The sequence below is a fragment of the Pantherophis guttatus genome, chromosome 3 (genome assembly GCF_059756535.1).
Source record: "Pantherophis guttatus breed Tessera chromosome 3, ASM5975653v1, whole genome shotgun sequence".
In the NCBI taxonomy this organism is placed as follows: Eukaryota; Metazoa; Chordata; class Lepidosauria; order Squamata; family Colubridae; genus Pantherophis; species Pantherophis guttatus.
Genome location: NC_142065.1, coordinates 178,148,071 through 178,170,580, shown reverse-complemented (window position 1 = coordinate 178,170,580; position 22,510 = coordinate 178,148,071). Strand labels below are relative to the sequence as shown.

Below are 22,510 nucleotides of genomic sequence, written 5' to 3'. Positions count from 1 at the left end.
GGAGTTGTAGTTGCTGAAATGCCTCCTAAAACTGATTTCATTCTAACCCACAATGCCTCAGAATCCCTGACCCGGAATAAGCCAATCGGAGTGGGGGGGCTCATAATAAGACGAGCCACGAATGGAGAAGAGACGCCTTCGGTTGCAGCCAATCGCGTCTCGGGGATTGCAGCGGTGCCGGAGAGCGGCGATCGCCCGCCTTGCTGGGTGAATGCTGCCTTGGCGGGTCGGCGATTCCAGTTCAGCGGCTGACCTTCGCCGGGCGGCCGGAAGTTCCAAGCGGCTCCTCTGCCAGGGGCTCCGGGTATGCGAAGGCGGCGGCAGCGGCATTAGCCGATACGTGATTTGGAGCGGTCCTTCCTCCGTGGGGCGGGAGTACCAAAGCGCCTCCCCTTCTGCGTCCAATGAAAGTGAGGGCGGTAATGGGGATCCCTGGACCTGGGAAAGGGGCTGTGTGTGTGTGTGTATGGTGGTGGGGGGGGGGCAGAAAAGAGATGGGGAATTGAGGTGGGAGTGGGTGGGAAAGAACACATGGCGAAGATCATGAACGCTGCTACTTCTTCAATGCCTGGACTTCTTTTAGAGATCCAAATTATCCTTCTGTCCAAGACTAAGGATTTGCAATCACACAAGACAGTTGGAAGTTGGCTGCTAGTCAGGTTTAGCATTAGAGGTCAACTCAAATCTTGTTACGTTCAAATGGAAACACAGATCGGGTAATTAGCTTTTTTTTTTTTTAAATGAGTGAGGTTGCAATCCTATTGACCTTCCTTAAAACCAGTGTTAGTGATTTCATTAATATTATGTGATCCCTCCCAGTGCAAGAGTTGCAGTGCAAGAAAATGCAAGGACCAGGCAAGGCAGCTTGCCCAGGGGTCGAGTGGAGTTACTGACTTTGTAAGCATGAAAGCGAAAGAAAAGCCACAATCTCCAGTATCCTAATTTATTTATTTATTTAGTTATTAGTTCGATTTATATGCCGCCCTTCTCTGGAGACTCAGGGCGGCTTACAATGCTTTAAGCAATAGCCTTCATACTTTTGTATATACCTGCTTAGTAGGGCTTTCAGCGCTCCCTAATTGAAATATGTATTCACAGAAATAAGTTGCAGGCTACTTGCGAATGAATATGCATGTTTGGACGTTGCAGTGGCATTTTATCTGAAGGTTGTGGTTCTGTACTTGGAAGCGCTAGTGAAATTGCTAGACTTCCAATTAAGTATCCATAGAACAGCGCTTCAAATGCAGTCTTCCACATGCTTTCTTGAAGGCACTATTTCCCATAGTGGGGTTTCTGTAGTTTAAATCCTAGGGATTCATCAGACATTGTTATCTTTCTAAAGTTTGTGCGAGCAAGTTACTTGGCTTTGAATTTAGTTACAGTAAGAAACTATGGAGTATTTCTGTGATATTTGTGTAGCACTAAACACAATTTGCTCATATGTTAACTATATAAACAGCACATTTACATAGTATTTCTTAGGTTTGATCCTAAATGCATGTTTTCCAAGTAACAGTCATGGCAATGTATAGATTTCCAAAGCAGTGGTGTTTCCTTATACCAACGTTTGTAATGCATCATATAGTAAAAGTGCTGTGTTGCAAAAATAGTATTTAATTTAAAATAGTGGCTGGTAGTGTGGCTGGTTTAAATAGAGGAATACATCCATATTTTAGTTCAGTGATTTCAAATTCTTCACCTTCTTGGCAATCCTTCGATTAAGAATCAACAGTTTGTAGGGTTAGGGTTGAAGGCCTATTCAAATGGGGACAGTCACTTCCTATTTAGAGGGAGTTCTGCAGTAGTCCTCAACTTATGACCACAGTTTGTTTGTTTGTTTATTTATATTTATTTATTTATTTATTTATTTATTTATTTATTTATTAATTATTAGTTCAATTTATATGCCGCCCTTCTCCGAAGACTCAGGGCGGCTTACAATGCACTTATAGCAGTAGCCTTCATTCTTTTGTATATACCTGCTTGTTAGGGCTTTTGGCCCCCCATAAGCGGTGTTTCTACAAAGTCAGCTTATTGCCCCCACAATCCGGGTCCTCAATTTACCTACCTTGGAAGGATGGAAGGCTGAGTCAACCTTGAGCCTGGTGAGATTTGAACTCGCACTAATTGCAGGTAGCTGGCAGCTAAGTGCTACATAACAGCACTTAGTCCGCTGCACCACCAAGTTGAGCCTAAAATTTCAGTTGCTGAGTGAGACAGTGGTTAAGTGAGTTTTGTTAAGTGAGTTCTATTGTTGAGCGAGACAGTTAAGTGACTTTTGCCCCATTTTATGACCTTTCTTGCCACAGTTATTAAGTGAATCACTGCAGTTAAGTTAGTATCATGGTTGTTAAGTGAATCTGACTTCCCTATTGATTTTGCTTGTCAGCCGGTTGTCAAAGGGAATCACATGACACTGGGACTGCAACCATTATAAATATGAGTCAATTGTCAACTGTGAAAAGGGATCATAAATTATTTTTTTCAGTGCCATTCTAACTTCAAATGGTCACTAAATGAACTCTTGTAAGTCGAGGACTACCTATATTTTGGGTTTACCTGAACTGAGAATATACTCTGCTGGTATGTATATTGCAAAGTAAGATTTATAGTGGTGGTCTTTCTGGGAATGTTGATTGCCATTATATATGGAATTAACTGTGAAACTTAGAAACTTATAAAAATCCTCTAAGAATTCCAGTATTTGTGGGAATGTAATATACTTATTGTGTTTCTAGCTTTTTATTTATTTAAAAAATGCTCCAAGCTGCAATTAAATTAAGAAGCCTACTTTATTATGTATTACAAATAATATACCAATTACATAATGAGTAATTGTAGCCATGTTTAGTCTTTGAGGAAAAAAACCCAATCCACAAATGGTTAGCATATACCTAATGAATATTCAAAATTTACTTTCTATGTTTATATGATATTAACAAAGAAAAAACTAAAATATTTATTTTCTGCATATATTAACTTGCTGTGGTGTTTATGTAGTCTTGTGGATTCCGATGCAGGACTTCACAATTTTAAAACCTCACAGCTTGTTTTTTTCATCACTATCTAAACAGTGCAATCTTTTTTCCTAAAAAATGAATTATATCAAGTTATTTTAAACCATAGCATGCATTTTTGTTTTAGCACCTATGAAATTACTTCATATCTTTATAGTTACTGATAACTTTCTTTGTAGTAGAATCGTATGTATGACAAGGAAAAATGAATACCTCAATGAATGTGGAGCCTGATGCACTCACCGTAGTAAACCAGCTGAGAGATCTGGCAGCTGATCCTTTGAATAGAAGAGCAATTGTCCAGGACCAGGGATGTCTACCAGGCCTTATATTATTTTTGGATCATCCCAACCCACCAGTTGTCCATTCAGCATTACTTGTAAGTATTATTGGATAGCTCATCTTGTAGCATTAAGGGTTTTGGGTAGCTAAACCGTAAGAACCTAAATGCATATTTGCTATCATGTGTTTCCATGATTACACTCAAGTATTGTAACTACACATGTGGAAAATTGCTTGAATTCGAGTTCTCTAGTTGTGTTGAAACATCCTGAGTAGAGCAAGTTAAACCCTTTATCCAGCGGTGAAATCCACTTACTTTTGCTACCGGTTCAGGAATGGGAGCGTGCGCACCTCTTCTGCGCATGTGGTCAAAAATGGGATGTAATAACGTCCCGGTGGGTGAGAGGAGGCTCTCATCGCCGCTACCGGTTCGCGCGAGCCTGATAGATCCGGCTGGATTTCACCGCTGCCTTTATTCCACTGAAACAGAGAAAGATTGCTGAAATGAAAATGATGGGAAAAATTCTAGCACACTTAATATAGATTAGAGCTCATCTACCTATATGGTCATAGGGATAACGGCAAAAAAAATCTTATCTGCTTAGTGCTTGGAAACCTGTATTTACTCAGCATTTTGCAACTAAAGTTATTTAATTCATTATCACATGAACTTCAGTTCTTCTGTCTTGGCTTGAAGGTTTGTAGGACATCTGTTTTAGTCAAGGAAGTTTTGAGATATTTTTAGACTTGTGTGATGGCTAGCCTTCACATTTTGCCAGAATAGATGTACATTGTGGTACATGTGTTGGGTATTCCCTACAATCTGTTCATTTTATTACATGTTTCTAAGCTCAGAAATTCTGACCGGATGCTGTCTACTACTCTATGCAGGGGTCTACAAGTTGGTTTCATGTGTCTTAGGAAAATAAGAGACTTTGTCACTTGAAAAATATGGATGAGTGATATAATGAAGCTTGCAAGCATAAAATCCAATGGGCTAGGGCCCATATCAGAAATCTAATTTCTGTATTGCTTTGTGGGCTATTTATTTATTATTCACATCAGTGTGCATCTAGAATTTTTCTTACATTTTAGTATTTATTTTTAATCTATAGCACCACTTTTTCTGCACTTTGTGTAATGTTCATTCCAGAAAGAAACAGTATGCCGAGTGTATATGTGTGTAAATTATTCTCAACAAGAATTATAGAATAGTAATCCCTGAACAAGATGAGGGACCCTATGCTATTTTAAATACATAGATTTGTATTTAAAATATAACATATAAATATAACATAAACATATGGCCTACTGAATTCATGGCTACCAAATGGTGTGTGTTTGGTCTTTTCTTTCAATAATACTTGAAGTTTTAAAACTCTTTAGAGAAAGAGCTTGCACCTGACAGCTCCAGCTTGTATATATGTTTGAGGTATTTCTTTGAACATAAATTTAAGTCCTGATTATCCTTGAAGGTAGAAGCAAATCAATGCAGTTTAATCATAGTCTTTTGATATACTGTTCATGAAGGAGAGAAGCCAGCATGAAATTAGTATCAACAAATTAAACTGACATTTTCAGAAGTTTCAATAACTTGTTCAAGATTACTCTCTTTCTTGGGATTTTGTTTCCAAATGTTTTATTGAGGTTTACTGTAACGTAAAGTGTAATGAAAATAAAGATTAAGCAAAAAAAGAGCTAGGGGGTGGGACGAAATATGCAGAATTTAAAAATCTAAGTTTCATTTTTCTATTTCAAGCATAAATAATCAGAAGCAGTATTCCAATAGAAACAAACTGCTGTATTTTTCGGAATATAAGACGCATCTTTCCCCCCCTAAAAGGGGGGTGAAAATTTAGGTGCGTCTTATACACCGAATGTAGCCCTGCCCACCCACTGACCTCCACCCTTTGGCCTTTGCCCCCCACATTTACCTCCTTACAGCAAACAGCAAGAAAAAACAGCTCCTTTTAGCTTCACCACAGCCTAATTAGCACAAGTTGATTGGATCCGCCTCCCGACTCTCAGCTGTTTTGCTCTCAGCTGTTTTGCGCAGGGCTCTGCTGCTTGCTGCAAGGAAGAAAATTGCTGGAAATGAAAATGAAAGTAAAGCAGGCTGTTTGCTGCAAAGAGGCAAAATTGCTCAGAGGCAGAGGAAGATTTGTTTTTTTTCTTTTCCTCACCAAAAAAGGTAGGTGCGTCTTATAGTCCAAAAAATACGGTAAATAGAATCTATTTAAAACAGTTTACATTACTATCTTAACCAAATTCATTTTTTTTCTTTTTCCTTTGTTATAGGAAGTGATATATAGTTCTATTTACACTTATTATTTTTTAGGAATGATCATTCTTTATATTAAGAAAAAATCACTATCCTCTTTCAAATTCTTTGCTTTCTTGGTATTTTCAAATTCCAGTGATTGCTTTAAGAATCTAGGAAAAAAAATATATAATTAGCATTGAAAAAAGAAGAGAAGTCTAACTATATTCAGTAAACTAACTTTTTTTGTGTGCCTTCAAGTCATTGTTGATTCTTGGGGACTGCCTGGAGAAATCCCTGCAGTTTTCTTGGCAATATTTTGGAAGTAGTTTGCCACTTTCTCTTTCTTAGGATTGAGAGAAAGGCACTGGCCCAAAATCACTCAGTTGACTTCATGCTTAAGGCAGGACTAGAACTCATGGTCTCCCAATTTCTAGCCCTGTGCTTTAACTCCAAACTGACTCTTAATAAGCTAATTAGTAGTTGATAAAATACCATATTTTTCGGACTATAAGATTTATTTATTTATTTTATTTTATTTCCAATTTATATACCGCCCTTCTCCCTGAGGACTCAGGGCGGTGTAGCAGAGTATAAGACGCACCAAGATTTAAAAGAGGAAAACAAGAAAAAAAAAGTTTTTGGCCTCCACATGTCTGGTTTTTGCCCACCCTGGCCCCCAGGAGCACTCTGCAGGCCTCCCAAACCCTCTGAGCATCCCGTTTTTGCGAAAAACGGGCCTGTTTTTAGCAAAAATGGGATGCGGGGGGCGGGGTTTCGGGAGGCCAAAAATGGCTGTATTCAGTGTATAAGACGCACCAACATTTCCACCCTCTTTTAGGGGGGGAAAGTGTGTCTTATACGCTGAAAAGTACAGTAAGTATAGTATTTACTATAGGATCTTCTCTTCTGATCTGAGGCATATTTTTTTTCAGCTGTTATAAACAGATTCTTAACAACTGAAAATACTACTCCAGTAGCAAAAAATTTACAGATCTTATGATTTGCATTTATTGAAAGCTAGCTTCAAGGCTGGCTGGGGTATTGAGAATCTTGGAATGTATATGGAGTATAGGTAATCCTTGAATTATGACCAGAATTGGGACTAGAATCTCAGTTGTTGAGTGAAATGGTTGTTAGGCAAGATGACATGACTGCTTTGCTCAATGACCATAATCCAGGCACTCTCGGTTGCAGTTGTTAAGTGATATCAAGGGTGGCTACGCAGATAAGGGTCCCAAGTAAGGAACACGAAAGGCGAACCTTTCGTTGGAGGAGACCTTGCGAGGCCCAATGCAGTTGTGTGTGAATTCTGTGGGGTGTTGTGGACAAGTTTCTTTGCTCTGGGGATTGAAAATCCTCCCTGACGAAATCTAAGCAGGACTTTTACTGCTTGAGCGGAGAGACACTCATCCGTGGCTTCTGTCCACAACAGAAATCATCCTCACTTATTGCATCTCGGTATGGCATGCTGGTCTGACAGCTGCGGATAGAAAAACATTACAGGGGGTGGTGAGCACAGCACAAAATATTGTGGGCTGTCTCCTGATACCACTAGATGAGATTGCTAAGGCTCGCTGCCTTAGAAGAGTGAGGAATATTCTCAGAGACAACTCTCACTCTCGTCATCACTTCTTTACCCTCCTACCATCGGGAAGGAGATATAGAAGCATAGCCAGTCACACAAACAGGCTGAAGAACAGTTTTTATCCGTGGGCTGTCAGACTCCTGAATGAGAAATAACATCATAACTATGTAGTATGATGGACTGCAGGGCCGGCGCAATGTGTAACATGTTCACACTGGTACAATAGGACTGGGTGTTTTGTTAATATGATTTATTGGGTTAGGGATTTTCTGTCTTCACTGTGAGTTGTATTCTGTTCAGGGGAGGTGCACTGAGGCAGCTCAACCAATCTCATTGTACATATATTGTGCACCGACAAAGAATTGAATTGAATTGAATTGAAGCAGGATTTTTAGTGCCTGAGCGGAAAAACAGTGGATAAATTTAAAAGTAATGTTTTTGGTTTTAATGTATTTTGCATATACATCAGTTGGTTTTGTAAGAAAAGTGATTATAATTTGTATATTGATGTGGTTGGGGAAATAATGGCTGAAGTTAATCAAAGGGTTGGAAGGATCCTTTCTAGGCAATTTTTTTTTCAATCTTTTTTGAAAGCCTCCAATGATGGAGCACCCACAACTTCAGGAAGCAGATTGTTCCACTGTTGAATGGCTTTCAGTCAACAAAGCTTCCACCCATTGGTTCTTGTACTACTCTTGACTGCTCTGAAGAGTAATTCACATACTCTGCCCTGTGACATTCTTTCAAATATTGGAAGACTGCTACCACATTTCCCTTAGCTTTCTTTTCTTTAGCCTAGGCTTCCAAGAGTCATGCACTTTCAATCAGGGTGGATTTGATTTAAATTGAGTTGATTTAAATCACAATTTAAATCATGATTTAAATCACTAGTAAAAAGGCTTGATTTAAATCAACTCGATTTAAATCATAATTTTTAAAGAGCAACTGTCATCTCTGCTACTCCTTTGACCCACTGTTGACTCACCGATAGTCCCAGTGTTGCAGAATATACAGCCTCCTGCTACATAACTAAGCTCCATTTCATGCTGAATAAACTAAATTATTTATGTATCTTAAATAGAAAACTACCTTACGATAGATTTTTACCCCCAAAGTTTTTTATTAAAATAAATTAGATAAAAATAAAAAAAATCCGATTTAAATAAAAAAAATCCGATTTAAATCAAAAAATCTGATTTTTTTGATTTTTTTTAAAAAAAAATCATTGATTTTTATCCACCCTGCTTTCAATCAATTTCATAGGATTTATCGTATTTTTCGGAGTATAAGACGAACCGGAGTATAAGACACAGCTTAGTTTTTGGGGAGGAAAATAGAGGAAAGAAACCTCCTACCAGGTATTCATCTGACTAGCGTCCTTAGTCTGGTCAGCTTCAGCACATTAGTTTGCTGGTTTTTATCTCCTACTTGGGTATAAAAAACAGCTACAAAAGCACAACTGATCTTTGGAGAGAGAAGCAATGGGAAAAGCAGGCAAACCACGGAGATCGCTTCACTCGCTAGCGCCTCGTTAGGGCTGAAAAAAAGCTTCACAGCTGAGAGTTGGAGGGAGCAGTCAAAGCAGGGAAGATCGCTTCACTGAAAAAGCTTCTAAAGCACAGCTGAGAGTTGGAGGTAGATCCCTTCACTCGCTAGTGCCTCGTTAGGGCTGGAAAAAAGCTTTGAAAAATAAGGAGCCCTGGTGGCGCCGCAGACTAAAGCACTGTTATTAACATCAGCTGCCTGCAATTACTGCAAGTTCAAATCTCACCAGACTCAAGGTTGACTCAGCCTTCCATCCTTTCTAAGGTGGGTAAAATGAGGACCCAGATTGTGGGGGCAATAAGCTGACTTTGTATAAATATACAAAAGTATGAAGGCTATTGCTTAATGCATTGTAAGCCGCCCTGAGTCTCCGGAGAAGGGCGGCATATAAATCAAATCAAATAAATAAAAATAAATAAATAAATAAAAAGCTACATTCAGAGTATAAGATGAACCAAAATTTTCAGCCTCTTTTAGGATGGAAAAAAGTGCGTTTTATACTCCAAAAAATATGGTAATCTCCAAGTCTCTCACCAGTTTTGCCCTCTTCTCTGCACTCTTTCTAATTCCTATTCATTTCACTCTTCATTGCATTTACCTAATTTCTCCTTCCAGAATTAATATGCAAATCAAAACCCAGTTATTTTTTAATATGCAATTTCCCAAACACAGACTCTATACTCTTAACTGCATATGTACCCCGTTTCTCCCAAAATAAGACATCCCCTGATAATAAGCCCTATCGGGCTTTTGAGCACATGGCAATAACGCCAAGCGCTTATTTCAGGGTTCAAAAAAATATAAGACATGGTCTTATTTTTGGGGAAACATGGTATTAGGCAGAATGTCCATGTGTTTATTAAAACCCCGAGTGTAGAAATAGCCAAATTTGAAAAAAATGTGAAATCGAACATATCAGAATTGTCCATTATTAATCTCTTATTTTATAGAGAGACAAATATTATTTTTGATATTTACCTGGCACATATATGCTAACAGGTGAGATAGGTGATATAGAAATGTGATGAATGAATAATATTCATTTATGTTGTAAGCATCAAATAACATATTTCCCAATCTTCTGAATTGCTACAATGCATTTTTGAGAGGTGTGAAAGAAAATGCTGAGAACGTCTTTTGTTGTGGTTGATTCTTTGATCCATTGTTTTTAATAGGCTCTACGTTATTTGGCGGAATGTCGGGCCAATAGAGAAAAGATGAAAAGTGAACTGGGAATGATGCTGAGTTTACAGACTGTTGTACAGAAGTAAGTATAGAATGCTTTCTGTGGTAAATGTACCTGATTGTCTTTTCCTTTAAAATTGCTTTCCAAGTTATATACAAAGTTAATTTGTTTTTGCTGATTCCATACAATGTGATCAATGAATCTCTGCTTTAAAGGTAAAGGTAAAGGTTCCCCTCGCACATATGTGCTAGTTGTTCCTGACTCTAGGGGGCGGTGCTCATCTCCATTTCAAAGCCGAAGAGCCAGCGCTGTCCAAAGACATCTCCATGGTCATGTGGCCGGCATGACTAAACACCAAAGGCACATGGAACGCTGTTACTTTCCCACCAAAGGTGGTCCCTATTTTTTTATTTGCATTTTTATGTGCTTTCGAACTGCTGGTTGGCAGAAGCTGGGACAAGTAACGGGAGCTCACCCCATTACGTGGCACTAGGGATTCGAACCGCTAAACTTGCCGACCTTTCGATTGACAAGCTCAGCGTCTTAGCCACTAAGCCACCACGTCCCTTTTGCTTTAAAGGTAGCAGTGATCATATGACTGCAGGTACAGTGCACTGGCTGGAACTATGAGGACCTGTCATAAGTACCATTCATTCAATGTCAATGTAACTTTGAATAGACACTGAATGACTGGTGATAACCTGAAAGCTACTTGTATGAAGATCCTAAGAGACAGAAAGTTAGTCCTGCTGTATCGTAAGTACAGGTTTCATCAGCTAATCCCAGCACTGCCAATTTTAAGGGAGTCTCAGATTGTAGTCCAAAGTATCTGAAGGACATCAGTATTCTAAATGTTGCTAAAAGGTACTAAAGTGCAGATTTTGTGCAGTTGTTTTAGCTTATTTTATGTTTTATGTTAATTAGATCAGTGATCCATGAGTAGCTGAAGGTTAACATTCATAGTTCGTTTGATAATCCTGAGGATCTTTACAATGCCTTTTTTTTTGTATTTTATAATTTAGGGGGATTTTGATAGCTAGGAACTTTTAATGCAGATTGGCAAATTAATGAAAGCCGAACTCTAATTATTTATCTAGAAGCACTTTTTATTCCATGGTAGTCTACTTTTGCCAGGATATGTTGAACTAAATCCAGCACAGATTTTTCCAATTTATTAGTTGCCTAAAATAATCAGCTAAATTAATATGCATTTAATTGCACAAGAATCCCTTGCAGGTATGTATCTCCCTTACCCACACTTCTGTAAATCTAACCATTTCCATCAGTTTTAATTTAATACAGCTTTAATTGCTTGTAGTTCCCATTAGAAAAGTTTAAACTGATTATCTTAAGTTGCCAGAAGCAAGGGGAGAATGATATCCTTCAATATGGTAATACTATGAATCCAGAATTCCTTGATGATAATTGAATACAATCCTTTATCTACTGTGGCTATTATTCAATACAATAGAGGATAATGAGGCAGAGTGCACTGCTAATGGATAGCAGGAATCTATTCTGAATCTATAAATTGGATTTTGTATTTTCTTCATGATGGTCATATACACATTTCTTATATGATACAAGTGTGATTCAACCCAGTTCTAAGCTGGATTTTTAAAATTATGGCTTGTGGAACAATAATAAGTATCTTTTATGTTTACATATAAGTTACATATAATTAATGGTAAGCAATATCAGGAGATTTATTTATTTATTAATTCAATTTGTATGCTGCCCCTCTCCGAAGACTCAGAGAGGTAGCACATTCTTTGATTTTGACTTTCTGGAATTCTTTGAAATCGTGAACATTTTATACATTAATCATTGAGGTAAAAAGGCAATGGATGCACATTGTATAGTGCAGTATGGAGTTTAGGAATATAGCTTCAGTTTAATTTTAATGTTCCTAAAGAAAAGGCAACAATGCCATCTGCTGTGTCTAATTGGAACATGCCTAAATAATTTTTTGAAGATATAGTTCAAGTTTTGTTATGCAATTAAAATTAACATATTGGAGAATAAAACAAATGATGTAGCCAATGTTTATTTGCTTAGTAACAAAATACCTTGATTGACAAAAGGGAATAATCAAATAAGTTATTAACAGTAATAAAACTCATAAAATACTTATAACCCCCCAACTGAAATTTTCTAGGAACTGATAATATTTTCATAACTGTTACACAAAGGTGGCATTCCAGAAATATGGAGAAGAATTAAAATTATTATTGTATCAAAGGAGCACTGTTCTGATTAAACTAAAATAGCCTCTAAATATTATAATCCCATTTTCAGCAACATTGGATTGCTATTTTTCCATTTTTTGAGGTGTATGTGTGCTGAAATGTATTCATTACCCTGGTGATTTTGTGTTTATCAGAGTGTCTATGAAACTATAAAACATCTGTTAGATGTTGGACAAAGAGTCCTACAGGAAATATACAGAGATACATATTTCAAAGCTACCATCTATCTTTATGCTAATATCCTTCAATAATGTTCATCTTTTCCTTCTAAGAGCAATTTCTCACCTATCTTTAATATAATATCTTCTGAAAGGAGATCCAAGTAAGGTTGGATTGTTTTATTCCAAGGATAAGTGCTACTTTCTCAAATTTTGTTATATGACATTACTCTGGATGGGAGCAACGTATAATATTTCTACTCTGTTCCAAGCAACTTCCACATCTTTTCCCTTTATGTTCAAGTTCCCCAGAGTATCAGGTCAGTCATGTTTGTAGACTTAGATTTATTCCTTTCCACATGTACAGTACATATAAATACACTTACGGTTAAACCCTGTGTTAAATATTTTCCCCTAAATAGCTATTATTTAAAGAGTCATATTTCTAATTCATTGTTGGGGCTCTGAATGGCTCAATGTCTTTTTTTGAATTCTCTCGTCTGATTGTCACCCATTCATTCGGTGTCAGGTACCAGACTATTTTTCTCCTTGTACTTCATTTGTTTAGAATATTGCATGTTCCCCCTCCCCCCCATTCATCTCTGGTTTTTCTATTACTACTATTCACTGGAGAATGTCAGGTGACTATCATGAATCTATGATTTTTTTCTTATAGATATACAATAACTAGCTCAGTGTTTTTCAACCTCTCGCACTAATATGTCTGGACTTCAACTCCCAATAAATCATTTAACCCAACATCCATAATAAATTACAATAATGATAAAATAAGATGCCAAAATCTTTCTGGAATAACTCTGTCATCTTCTGAAAAATATTTGTAAGGAGTGATTGTTTTGTAAAACTAAGGTCCAAGATTGAAAAACAGTCTTAGGATCTGTAGTTCTGCTTACATTGTAGAAGTAAAAAACAAACAGCTGTCTTTTCTGGGAGAATTGTAAAAGAAATTTACAATTACAAACTTACAAAAAGAAAAAAAAACTATAATACATATAAATAAATCTGATTTTGCTTTGCCTTAGGACCACAACGCCTGGGGAAACAAAACTATTAGCTTCAGAAATCTATGATATTCTTCAGTCTTCCAATATGTCTGACATGGACAATGTGAATGAGATGAATTCTCGACGTCGAAAAGCTCAGTTTTTTCTTGGAAGTACAAATAAACGTGCTAAAACAGTAGTTTTACACATAGATGGCCTTGATGATTCGGTAAGAAATTCATATATATTTTGGAATTTATAACTCACACTGAAATATGAAAATGAGAACAATTGTTTTTTTGTAAACATATTTTATGTATGTAAATTAGATGTAACGTGTAACTAAATGTAAATATAATTAATCTGCGTTAAGTCTGTTTTCAAATCCCCTTAGGTGTGACTTATTACAAATAACTGTTGGTAATGAACAATTCAGGAATAAGTTGACATTTCCGAAGAAACTAACCACAGAAATGTCTCTGAATATATAAACTTATTGATCTATGTTCAGCCACTTTAGGGCCTGGAAGTAAATGAAAGACTTGGATTAGAAATTGAGCATATGCAATTACAATGGAAATCTAAAGGAAAATAGTGAAATAGTCCAGCCAGCCTACCAATCTTGTCAGCAGGCTGGCTACACGTTCTTCCAGAATATTCTTTTCAGGTCCATGTTCTGATTTCCATTCTCTCCTACACTAATATATTCATACAAAACATATAAGCGTGTACTCTACTTCCAATAACTTGGTGGTTTATAATACACAATCATAGAAAATTAAACTATAAATTACATAATTACTTAATTACATAATTAATCATATAAAAGTTACTAGGATTGCCTAGGCACACAACATTCTTGGTTATTTTAACTTTGAAGACCATTTCTACCAATTTATCTGGAATAAATAAAGCTTGACTACCATATTATCCTGATCCCTCCTGGTCTCTCTTAAAAATTAGTGTCATATTTGATATCTTCCAGTCTTCCGGCATTGAGCCCTATTTGATAAACAAGTTACTCATTTTGGGGAGTTCAGCAGTGTCACATCTTGAGCTCTTTAAGAGCTCTGCCATCTGGATGTGGCGATCGTTTTCTAAAAGAATACAGTATGGGAGACAGCAATCTTTCATCAATACTACAAGTGCTATATGGGTTATCTACAACCAAATAATGGGACAGTTATTTTTCTTGCTACTTTTTTATTTAAAATTCTTCTTAATTTTTTTTTTAATTAAGAATAATTTTTGGTCTATACCAATAAAATTGTAAGTTTTTTAAAAAAAATTGGCTTTGCTTGCAGTCGTTTTACATTGTATATATCCTTGACTGTTGGATAGCAGATATTAAATGAGATCTCAGTGGAGCTTTTATAGAATGTTAAATAGATTCTATAAATTTATCCTCCATTCCTCCGTAGAAAACATCTGAGGGCCATGTCTGGCTTTTTATGGCTGCCCAGAAAAATATAAAACTGTTTGAACAGGTTATCCACAGTGCCCCTTAGGTTTCAATTTCAGTCCTATACCATTGTAAATTATTGAACTTGATCTTTTGCTGCATTGCCTTACATCTTGGTCAAGTTAGCCTGTAAGAGAAGTAGATTTACAAATGATGCATCCACACTAATAAAGCTGGTGGGGTAATAATCTGAGTAACAATCAGCATGCACAGTGTGGAAAGTATGAATGAGATGAAATCTGATTTGAATTGATCCAAATGGTTGAAACAAGTTGATTTCAATTACAAATGATTCCAAAAAAGATTTCTTCACAACTGCAGAAGCATTCAATTTTGTTTTAATAGATTTAAAGTCATCTCACATATTTAACGATTCAGCTTTCTAAGGGGATTCAGTGATTTGACTGAATCTTCAAATCAACTATTTGCTCAGACCCAGTAGGGACTCAGGCCTACACTTCCAGAACAACATTTCTCTTTTGGCTTGCTTTCTCCTTCTTTCATTAAAACAGATCTAATTAGTTCCCCTAAATTTGTCCCTGTTATGGTAATTAACTTGGTTGTTTATTTGTTTGCCCATTGGTGTGTCTTAAATGTTTCTAAAAGCAAAGAAAATACTGTGGAGTCCTTTGTGCTCTCTGACTTGATTATTTGCTTGCAGACATTTCATTATCCAACTAGTAAAGCCCAAACTCACTGTCACTGATGATGGATAATAAAATGTCCTTAAGGTCTCCTCATTACCAGAGATAATTTCATATTTGTTTTAACCTTGATCAAATACATCAACTTTATAGTCCTTTTAACAAAGTTGAATTTGTTAATCCCTTCAAATAATGTTCTACACTTTGAGTACTTTTTATTATTTTCTTCTTCCCTTCTCACAAAATTCTTGGAAGTTTTAACAAGATTCTTTTATAAATCCAATGAGGGAAAATTATCCAGGATCCAGATTGTTGGGGGCAATATGCTGACTCTGTAAACCGCTTAGAGAGGCTATAAAGCACTATGAAGTGGTGTATACGTCTAAGTGCTATTGCTATATTTTCCTATCATTTTTGTAGGCTGTCATTTTTAAGTCTACTTTAAAATTAATCTCAATCTTGACAGGGAAAACCTGTTCTTCTCCCATAACATTTATTAAACACATAGAGGCAGATACTTTTAAAATTAACTTATAGAAATAGAAAACAGAGTTGGAAGGTACCTTGGAGGTCTTCTAGTCCAACCCCCTGCCCAAGCAGGAAACCCTACACCACTCCAGACAAATGGTTATCCAACATCTTCTTAAAAATTTTCAGTGTTGGAGCATTCACAACTTCTGCAGGCAAGTTGTTTTACTTATTAATTGTTCTAACTGTCAGGAAATTTCTTAGTTCTAAGTTGCTTCTCTCCTTGATTAGTTTCCACCCATTGCTTCTTGTTCTACCCTCAGGTGCTTTGAAGAATAGTTTGACTCCCTCTTCTTTGTGGCAACCCCTGAGATATTGGAACACTGCTATCATGTCTCCCCTAGTCCTTCTTTTCATTAAACTAGACATATCGATTTCCTGCAACCGTTCTTCATATGTTTTAGCTTCCAGTCCCCTAATCATCTTTGTTGCTCTTCTCTGCACTCTTTCTAGAGTCTCAACATCTTTTTTACATAGTGGTGACCAAAACTGAATGCAGTTTTCCAAGTGTGGCCTTACCAAGGCATTATAAAGTGGTATTAACACTTCACGTGATCATGATTCTATGAGATAATGAATAATGATAAAATATATTGTGGTATTAACTACTTTGATCCACATGATCTTGATTCTATCCCTCTGTTTATGCAGCCCAGAACTGTGTTGGCTTTTTTGGCAGCTGCTGCACACTGCTGGCTCATATCTAAATGGTTGTCCACTAGGACTCCAAGATTCCTCTCACAGTTGCTACTATTTTTTTTTTTTAATTTGATTTATATGCCGCCCTTCTCCGGAGATTCAGGGCGGCTTACAATGCGTTAAGCAATAGCCTTCATTCTTTTGTATATTTTATACAAAGTCAGCTTATTGCCCCCACAAACTGGGTCCTCAATTTACCTACCTTAGAAAGGATGGAAGGCTGAGTCAACCTTGAGCCTTGGAGAGATTCGAACCAGCAGTAATTGCAGGCAGCTGTGTTAATAACAGGGTGCTTTAGACCACTGTATTACCAAGGCTCTTCTATTGAGCAAGGTACCACATATACGGTACCTGTGCAACTTCTGGGTCCATTGTTCAAAAACATCCTTCAATATGTCTAATGTTAAAATATTTTACAGTATTTCATTCTGTATTAGTAAGTGAAATTTATATGTTTTCTCCTTTAATTGTTATCTTTAGTTCTTCTGGTGCCCTCTAGTGTCCAACCTTCAAAATCTCATCCTATCTTTTTTTAAAAAAACAAACAAAACAAAAGTATTTTCTCACTGGAAAGGATTTTATAATAATTTTAAAATCTTGCTTCAAATTCATCTGTTCCATCAGTCTGCTTGTAACTTTCCAAAATTAAATTTTTACTAACACTTTTGCTGTTTATTCTACACACTTGTATACATATCCCTCCTTAAACATCCAATTAAAACTTTTTTCACTAACTACCCTGTTTTCCCGAAAATAAGACCTCTCCGGATAATAAGCCAATCAGGCTTTTGAATCCATACGCTAAAATAACCCTCCCTGAAAATATTTAAATGCATGCGCAGCCTGTCCCCGGCATTTTCTCTGGTTAGGGTTAGGGAGACAGAGCTGGAAACCAGGTAAGACTGCAAGAGGAGCCCCAAAATAATAAGATCTCCCAAAAATAAGGCCAAGCACTTATTTTGGGGTTCAAAAAAATATAAGACAGGGTCTTATTTTGGGGGAAACACGGTATTGAAAAAAACTCATTCATTGTTTTTAGCCTTGTCAATCCAAACAATTTCTGAAAGTGATTCGAAAAGAAAATATGTGAAACCAGTATCCTTTTGAAGGTACCAACCGTGGTTTGAGCAACATGGCTATTTTCACATCTTCCATATCTGTTAAACTGCCAGAGAAGAGCAACTGTCCGGAGCATTTGCAGGTGATCTGAAGGACAAGGAAGGAATCACAAAGAGCTATTTGCTGGCTCTTCTTTCCACTGTAGCCGTCAGCTCTGTTTTTAGCAGAGCCATCTTCAATTTGCCATTTCTTCTCCAGAAGTCCCTAAAAGCATTAATACATGCTGGGGCAATTCAGAGTTGATGAAACTAGCATAGGTTATTGTTGGGTTGCTGCATAGAAGAGGCCCTGCCATTTGCTTAAAGCATAAGATGAGCTTGTGATTTTATAAGCAGACATTGTCAGTTGACATCAGAATCGAGTTGTGTAGTGCAGTGATGTTCATGAGCTGCCACAGATAAGGAAGCTGAAGGATGTAACAGCTGCTTTGATGCATTCAGTCAGTATGGATACAAGATGTCTGATAAATAGCAACTTAAAACTAACTGCTCATCAGCGAGGATTTCAGTCAGTCAGGACTAAATCACAAGAGACTGTTTAGCTGATCATAACAAAGAAAAGCTGCTTTGCTTTTCAGCACTTTCCATCATTATTAACAGTTGATTTCTCCCTAGTTTGCTTTCAAAATGTAAGCAGAAATGTTACCTTTCTATTTCCTTACTGCCAAATGCAAACAAATATTTCTTTTTGTTTAAAAATGTTGTTCTGCTGGTATAGCATCACATGCACCTATGTGATAACTTCATGTTATTTTACTTAGCATTGACCCATTAACTGCATCTCTTTAATTTCCAGTCACGGAGAAACCTGTGCGAAGAAGCCTTACTTAAAATTAAAGGGGTCATCAGCTTTACATTTCAAATGGCAATTCAAAGATGTGTTGTCAGAATCAGATCAGATTTAAAAGCAGAGGTAAGCATTCCCAATTTTTTGCTTTCATTATTTTCAGCTTAAGGTACAGATTTTTTTGTTTTTAATCTTGCTCTTATTGTTTCCTTTTCCATTTTTGTGCAGGCATTGGGCACAGCAATAGCATCAACCAAAGTTATGACAGCCCAGCAAGTTGTAAAAAGTGAAAGTGGAGAAGAGGTGAGAGAACTGCAATAAAAGTATATTGTTAAAAGTGTTGACACTAAGACAGGGGTGTCAAACTTGTGGCCCACGGGCCAGATATGTCACATGCTGGCCACGCCCATCCCCGTTTTAGCAAAGGGAAAAAAAGTCGCGATATGTCACATGACGACAATGTGACAACGTGAGTTTGACACGCCTGCACTAAGATAACAGCAGCAACAATAATTGTAATCTTTTCATCCGATACAATAATATCCATCACATATCCATGAAATTCTAGGCAGATAAATTTTCCAATCTGCTTTGAGCACCAATATCTGCATAATAATGCAACAGTATGTGTGGATAAGAAAAGCCATCTTGTAGAACTCATGAGCATGAAGAAAAAAAAGATACGTGTTTTAGCTTTTTTTTAAAAAAAAACCTTTAAAAAGTCATTTTTATCCTTTCTACTAATAAAAGTTAAATTATCTAAAAGCGATTGAAGAAATAAATGTAGCCTAGCTGAAAAGCAAAAGCAAATTTTGTAAAATAACATGTGATGTTCCATGATGCGTGTTAATACCGTGTTTCATTTTTTGCAGATGTTGGTTCCTTTCCAAGATACTCCAGTAGAAGTGGAACAAAATACTGACCTCCCTGAATACTTGCCAGAAGATGAAAGTCCTTCAAAGGAGCAAGACAAAGCCGTGTCCCGTGTTGGGTCACACCCAGAAGGGGCAGCCAGTTGGCTGAGCACAGCTGCAAATTTTCTTTCCAGATCCTTCTATTGGTGACTTTGAATCAAGGCTAAAGGACTGTGCCAACCAACAGGGGGTAGTTTTTCCATTATTTTGGCGAACTGCCGAGTGCAATTTGCAATAAGTTATCATAACAGATTTTTTAGACTACACAAAATATATACTGTGTTTTACATTTTATTGGACATTTTGGCCTTTTGAGCAGTCAGAAGATGGAAGCCTCAAATCAACGTTTGTTCATTCCCTCTCTCCCCCCTTTTATGTTTTATTGCCTCACTTTTTAATGTGGGTCCATGATCAACCAAACATTTTTGAATTTATGAAGCTTTAAGTTAATATTCATGATAAATAGATGCGGAGCCACTCAACACAAATGTCAGGACATACGTGCAACGAAATTGTTAGCTCTGATTTTACAAAATGAAATGCCTTTTTTTTCTTTTCTTTTTAGCCTTATTTCAGATTATATATTTCAATTAGATAGCTCTAGAAGGAAAAAAGACAGATTTGTTCACCTTTTTTTCAGAGCCAGTGTGTCATGCTCTATTTGTAGGAATGTAAGAAGACTTGAACTTAAAACTTGGGGATTTATCTTTTTCTTTTAATTGTCAGCCCATAACCACTTTCAATATGAACGTTTTAGTAAAAAGAAGTTAAGACAGAAATGCATGTGTATTTATACACATTATAAATAATCTGCTGTAAAAATGCTTCTGACGAAGGCGGTGACTTTCCAAGTATGACAAGAAACTATTGATTGGAATGTAGGTCATTGCTTTTCACAAACTTCAATTTGTTGTCTGTAGTAGGAAGTAGTAGGAACTGAATTGAAAACAAACTGAGTGAGAGCTGAAAATATAAGATTATGGAGAAGGGATAAGAAACAGGATGCTGAATATGCCATTGTGCCCCTACATTTTAAACATTTTGGCTTGATGGAAACCATATATTATTCCGATTGCCTTTTTAAGAAGCTGCTGTCCTGTGTCAATAGGGCTGATATTTGGAGCTGTATGATAGTTTATGTCATGTCAGAGCCAGGAGCAGGGCAAAACTAGTGCCTGATAGCTAGGGTAGAGGGGCATCTTTGAAAATCTGAAGAGTCCCTAAAAGTTAATTGTAGCTAGTCTGTTAAAACCCCATACTCGGAGAGCACCATCTTGTATCGTAGCTCATTATTAAGAAGTTCTAAAGTGCTTGGATCTTGTCTTTTAGTTCCCAATAATGATAAAACAGGTGCTGTTTCAGTAGGCAAGATGTTGAGAACAACAGTTAGATTATTGAAATTTTGGCTGAGATTTTTCTCAGTTTGTTAGAACAACTGCTACTTTGCACCACAGGAGTATAGCTGAGAAATTGCAGTGCTGTTCAAAATTAAGTCCTTTGCAAATCATTTCGTTCTATAGTTGTTAACAGATACTGACTTTTTTGAGGCAAAGCTTTATCCTTTGGAAGACCGTATATTTGTCTTGCACAATCGCAGCAATTAAGTAGCATCATGAAATTCTCATATAAGTGAAAATAATGTGCAAGAGAGAAGGAATATTCCAAAAATAATTTAAAATTCACCTGAATGCAGTGTCTTTTTAAGATGAAGAACTTGATTTCAGATTAGATTATTTTCTGTTTTATCATATCTTTATTTGGTTAAAGTTTACACACACAGAATACAAGCTAAGGCATGTATTATAATCAATATGTATTACAAAGCATATTGCTGTCTAGAATGTTACAATACCAAATGTGTTTGCAAAGATCTCTGCTGTGTAACCATGGATGCAATGTTTACTTTTCATTTTAACATCTTTTCTCTACATTTTGCATTGCCGCACACCTTCTTTACTACATGACACATCTCTTTGGATAGTAGTGATTCTATACTAGTAAATATTAAAATGTGTATTTGGTTTGTAGGTATGCTTTTTTTTTTTTGGTCAGTATTGCAGCTGTCCCAGTTAATGTATCTGTAAAACAGATTTTGAAAAACTGTAAAATAAAAGTGTAATATAATGAACTGGCATGCTTCTACTTTTATAAGGATTTTTCTAGCATTTTGGAACACGAAGTTCAGAATTCGTAAGATGATGGTTTGTTTGCATCGGCAGAAAAGGATTTTTTGTAAATGCAGTTGCATGGTGAACTGGTTGCTCACAAAAATGAAAAGAGCAGATATTTTTTCAGGGAAGCAAAATTCAAGCTATTTTGACCACGAATAAAACTTACGCTGCTCATTAGCAGAAACTGAGAATATGGAATGCTTCAACCTCAAAGTGCCCTATTCCGTCCTTGCTGTAAGTGTCTTGATGTAAGAATGGCTGTTCTGATTTAATGGCAGAAATATGACCTTGAAACTGACTTCTAAATGTTGCCCTGCACCTGGAGGGCTGGAACTGGGTGGCATCTCCAGTTGAGATGGTGCTTTGATTGGACCATGTGGTGGACTTATGGGTGTAGGGCAGGGACTTGAACTTTCTTTTGGGTAGGGAGAACCTGGAACGTTTCAGATTTGGGTTTTGCCAGATGTGCCAATATGACATCTCTAATAAAATGGAACTTTGAGGAAACTCAAGCCTTAGAGTTTTCTTTCGTTGGGGATTTGGAACCCTGACAGTACCAAGATTGAATTATTCTATTATTTCAAAGCTGGTCCAATACTGGTAAAGTTGGAACAAGACATTTTGGTGAGATAGGGTTGTAATCTTGAAATATTTTGGACTTATCTATTAAATCTTATGCAACAATGGGATGTTTCCTCTTTGGAGAAATCATTTATACGCTTTCCAGCAGGAACTGAACTGCTTCACACCTTATCTAATAATTTAGGTAAGCATATAAGAAAAATGGCCACATAAAATGCAAAGATTAATTTAATTTCTAGATATAGATCTGATTGCAGAGTCCCTTCAAATTTTATGTAAAGAACATCACGCAAACCTCCAGATATTGGCAGGCCAT

At 36.7% G+C, this 22,510-nt stretch overlaps 1 protein-coding gene across 6 annotated transcripts; it reads left to right on the top strand.

The window, feature by feature from the left end:
• The first annotated feature begins 62 nt into the window (after window positions 1-62).
• ARMC1 (armadillo repeat containing 1) lies at window positions 63-21,569 on the top strand. Of its 6 annotated transcripts, none has more exons than XM_034429876.3 (7): window positions 63-410; window positions 3,197-3,396; window positions 9,868-9,959; window positions 13,329-13,518; window positions 18,537-18,653; window positions 18,756-18,830; window positions 19,400-21,569. In XM_034429876.3, the coding sequence occupies exons 2-7, from the start codon at window positions 3,223-3,225 to the stop codon at window positions 19,589-19,591; spliced, it is 840 nt and encodes a 279-aa protein (XP_034285767.1). In that variant the 5' UTR covers window positions 63-410; window positions 3,197-3,222; the 3' UTR covers window positions 19,592-21,569. The 6 variants fall into 6 exon arrangements, with proteins under 6 accessions (XP_034285767.1, XP_034285770.1, XP_034285769.1 ...); XM_034429879.3 differs by having other exon boundaries at window positions 84-304; window positions 3,200-3,396; XM_034429878.3 differs by having other exon boundaries at window positions 84-304.
• Window positions 21,570-22,510: the final 941 nt, after the last annotated feature.

Coding starts and splice junctions, on each gene's coding strand:
- ARMC1 (XM_034429876.3), top strand. CDS start 3,223: ATGAATACCTCAATGAATGTGGAGCCTGATGCACTCACCGTAGTAAAC. Junction 9,960..13,328: donor TTACAGACTGTTGTACAGAA/GTAAGTATAGAA, acceptor GCTTTGCCTTAG/GACCACAACGCCTGGGGAAA. Junction 18,831..19,399: donor AAAGTGAAAGTGGAGAAGAG/GTGAGAGAACTG, acceptor CATTTTTTGCAG/ATGTTGGTTCCTTTCCAAGA.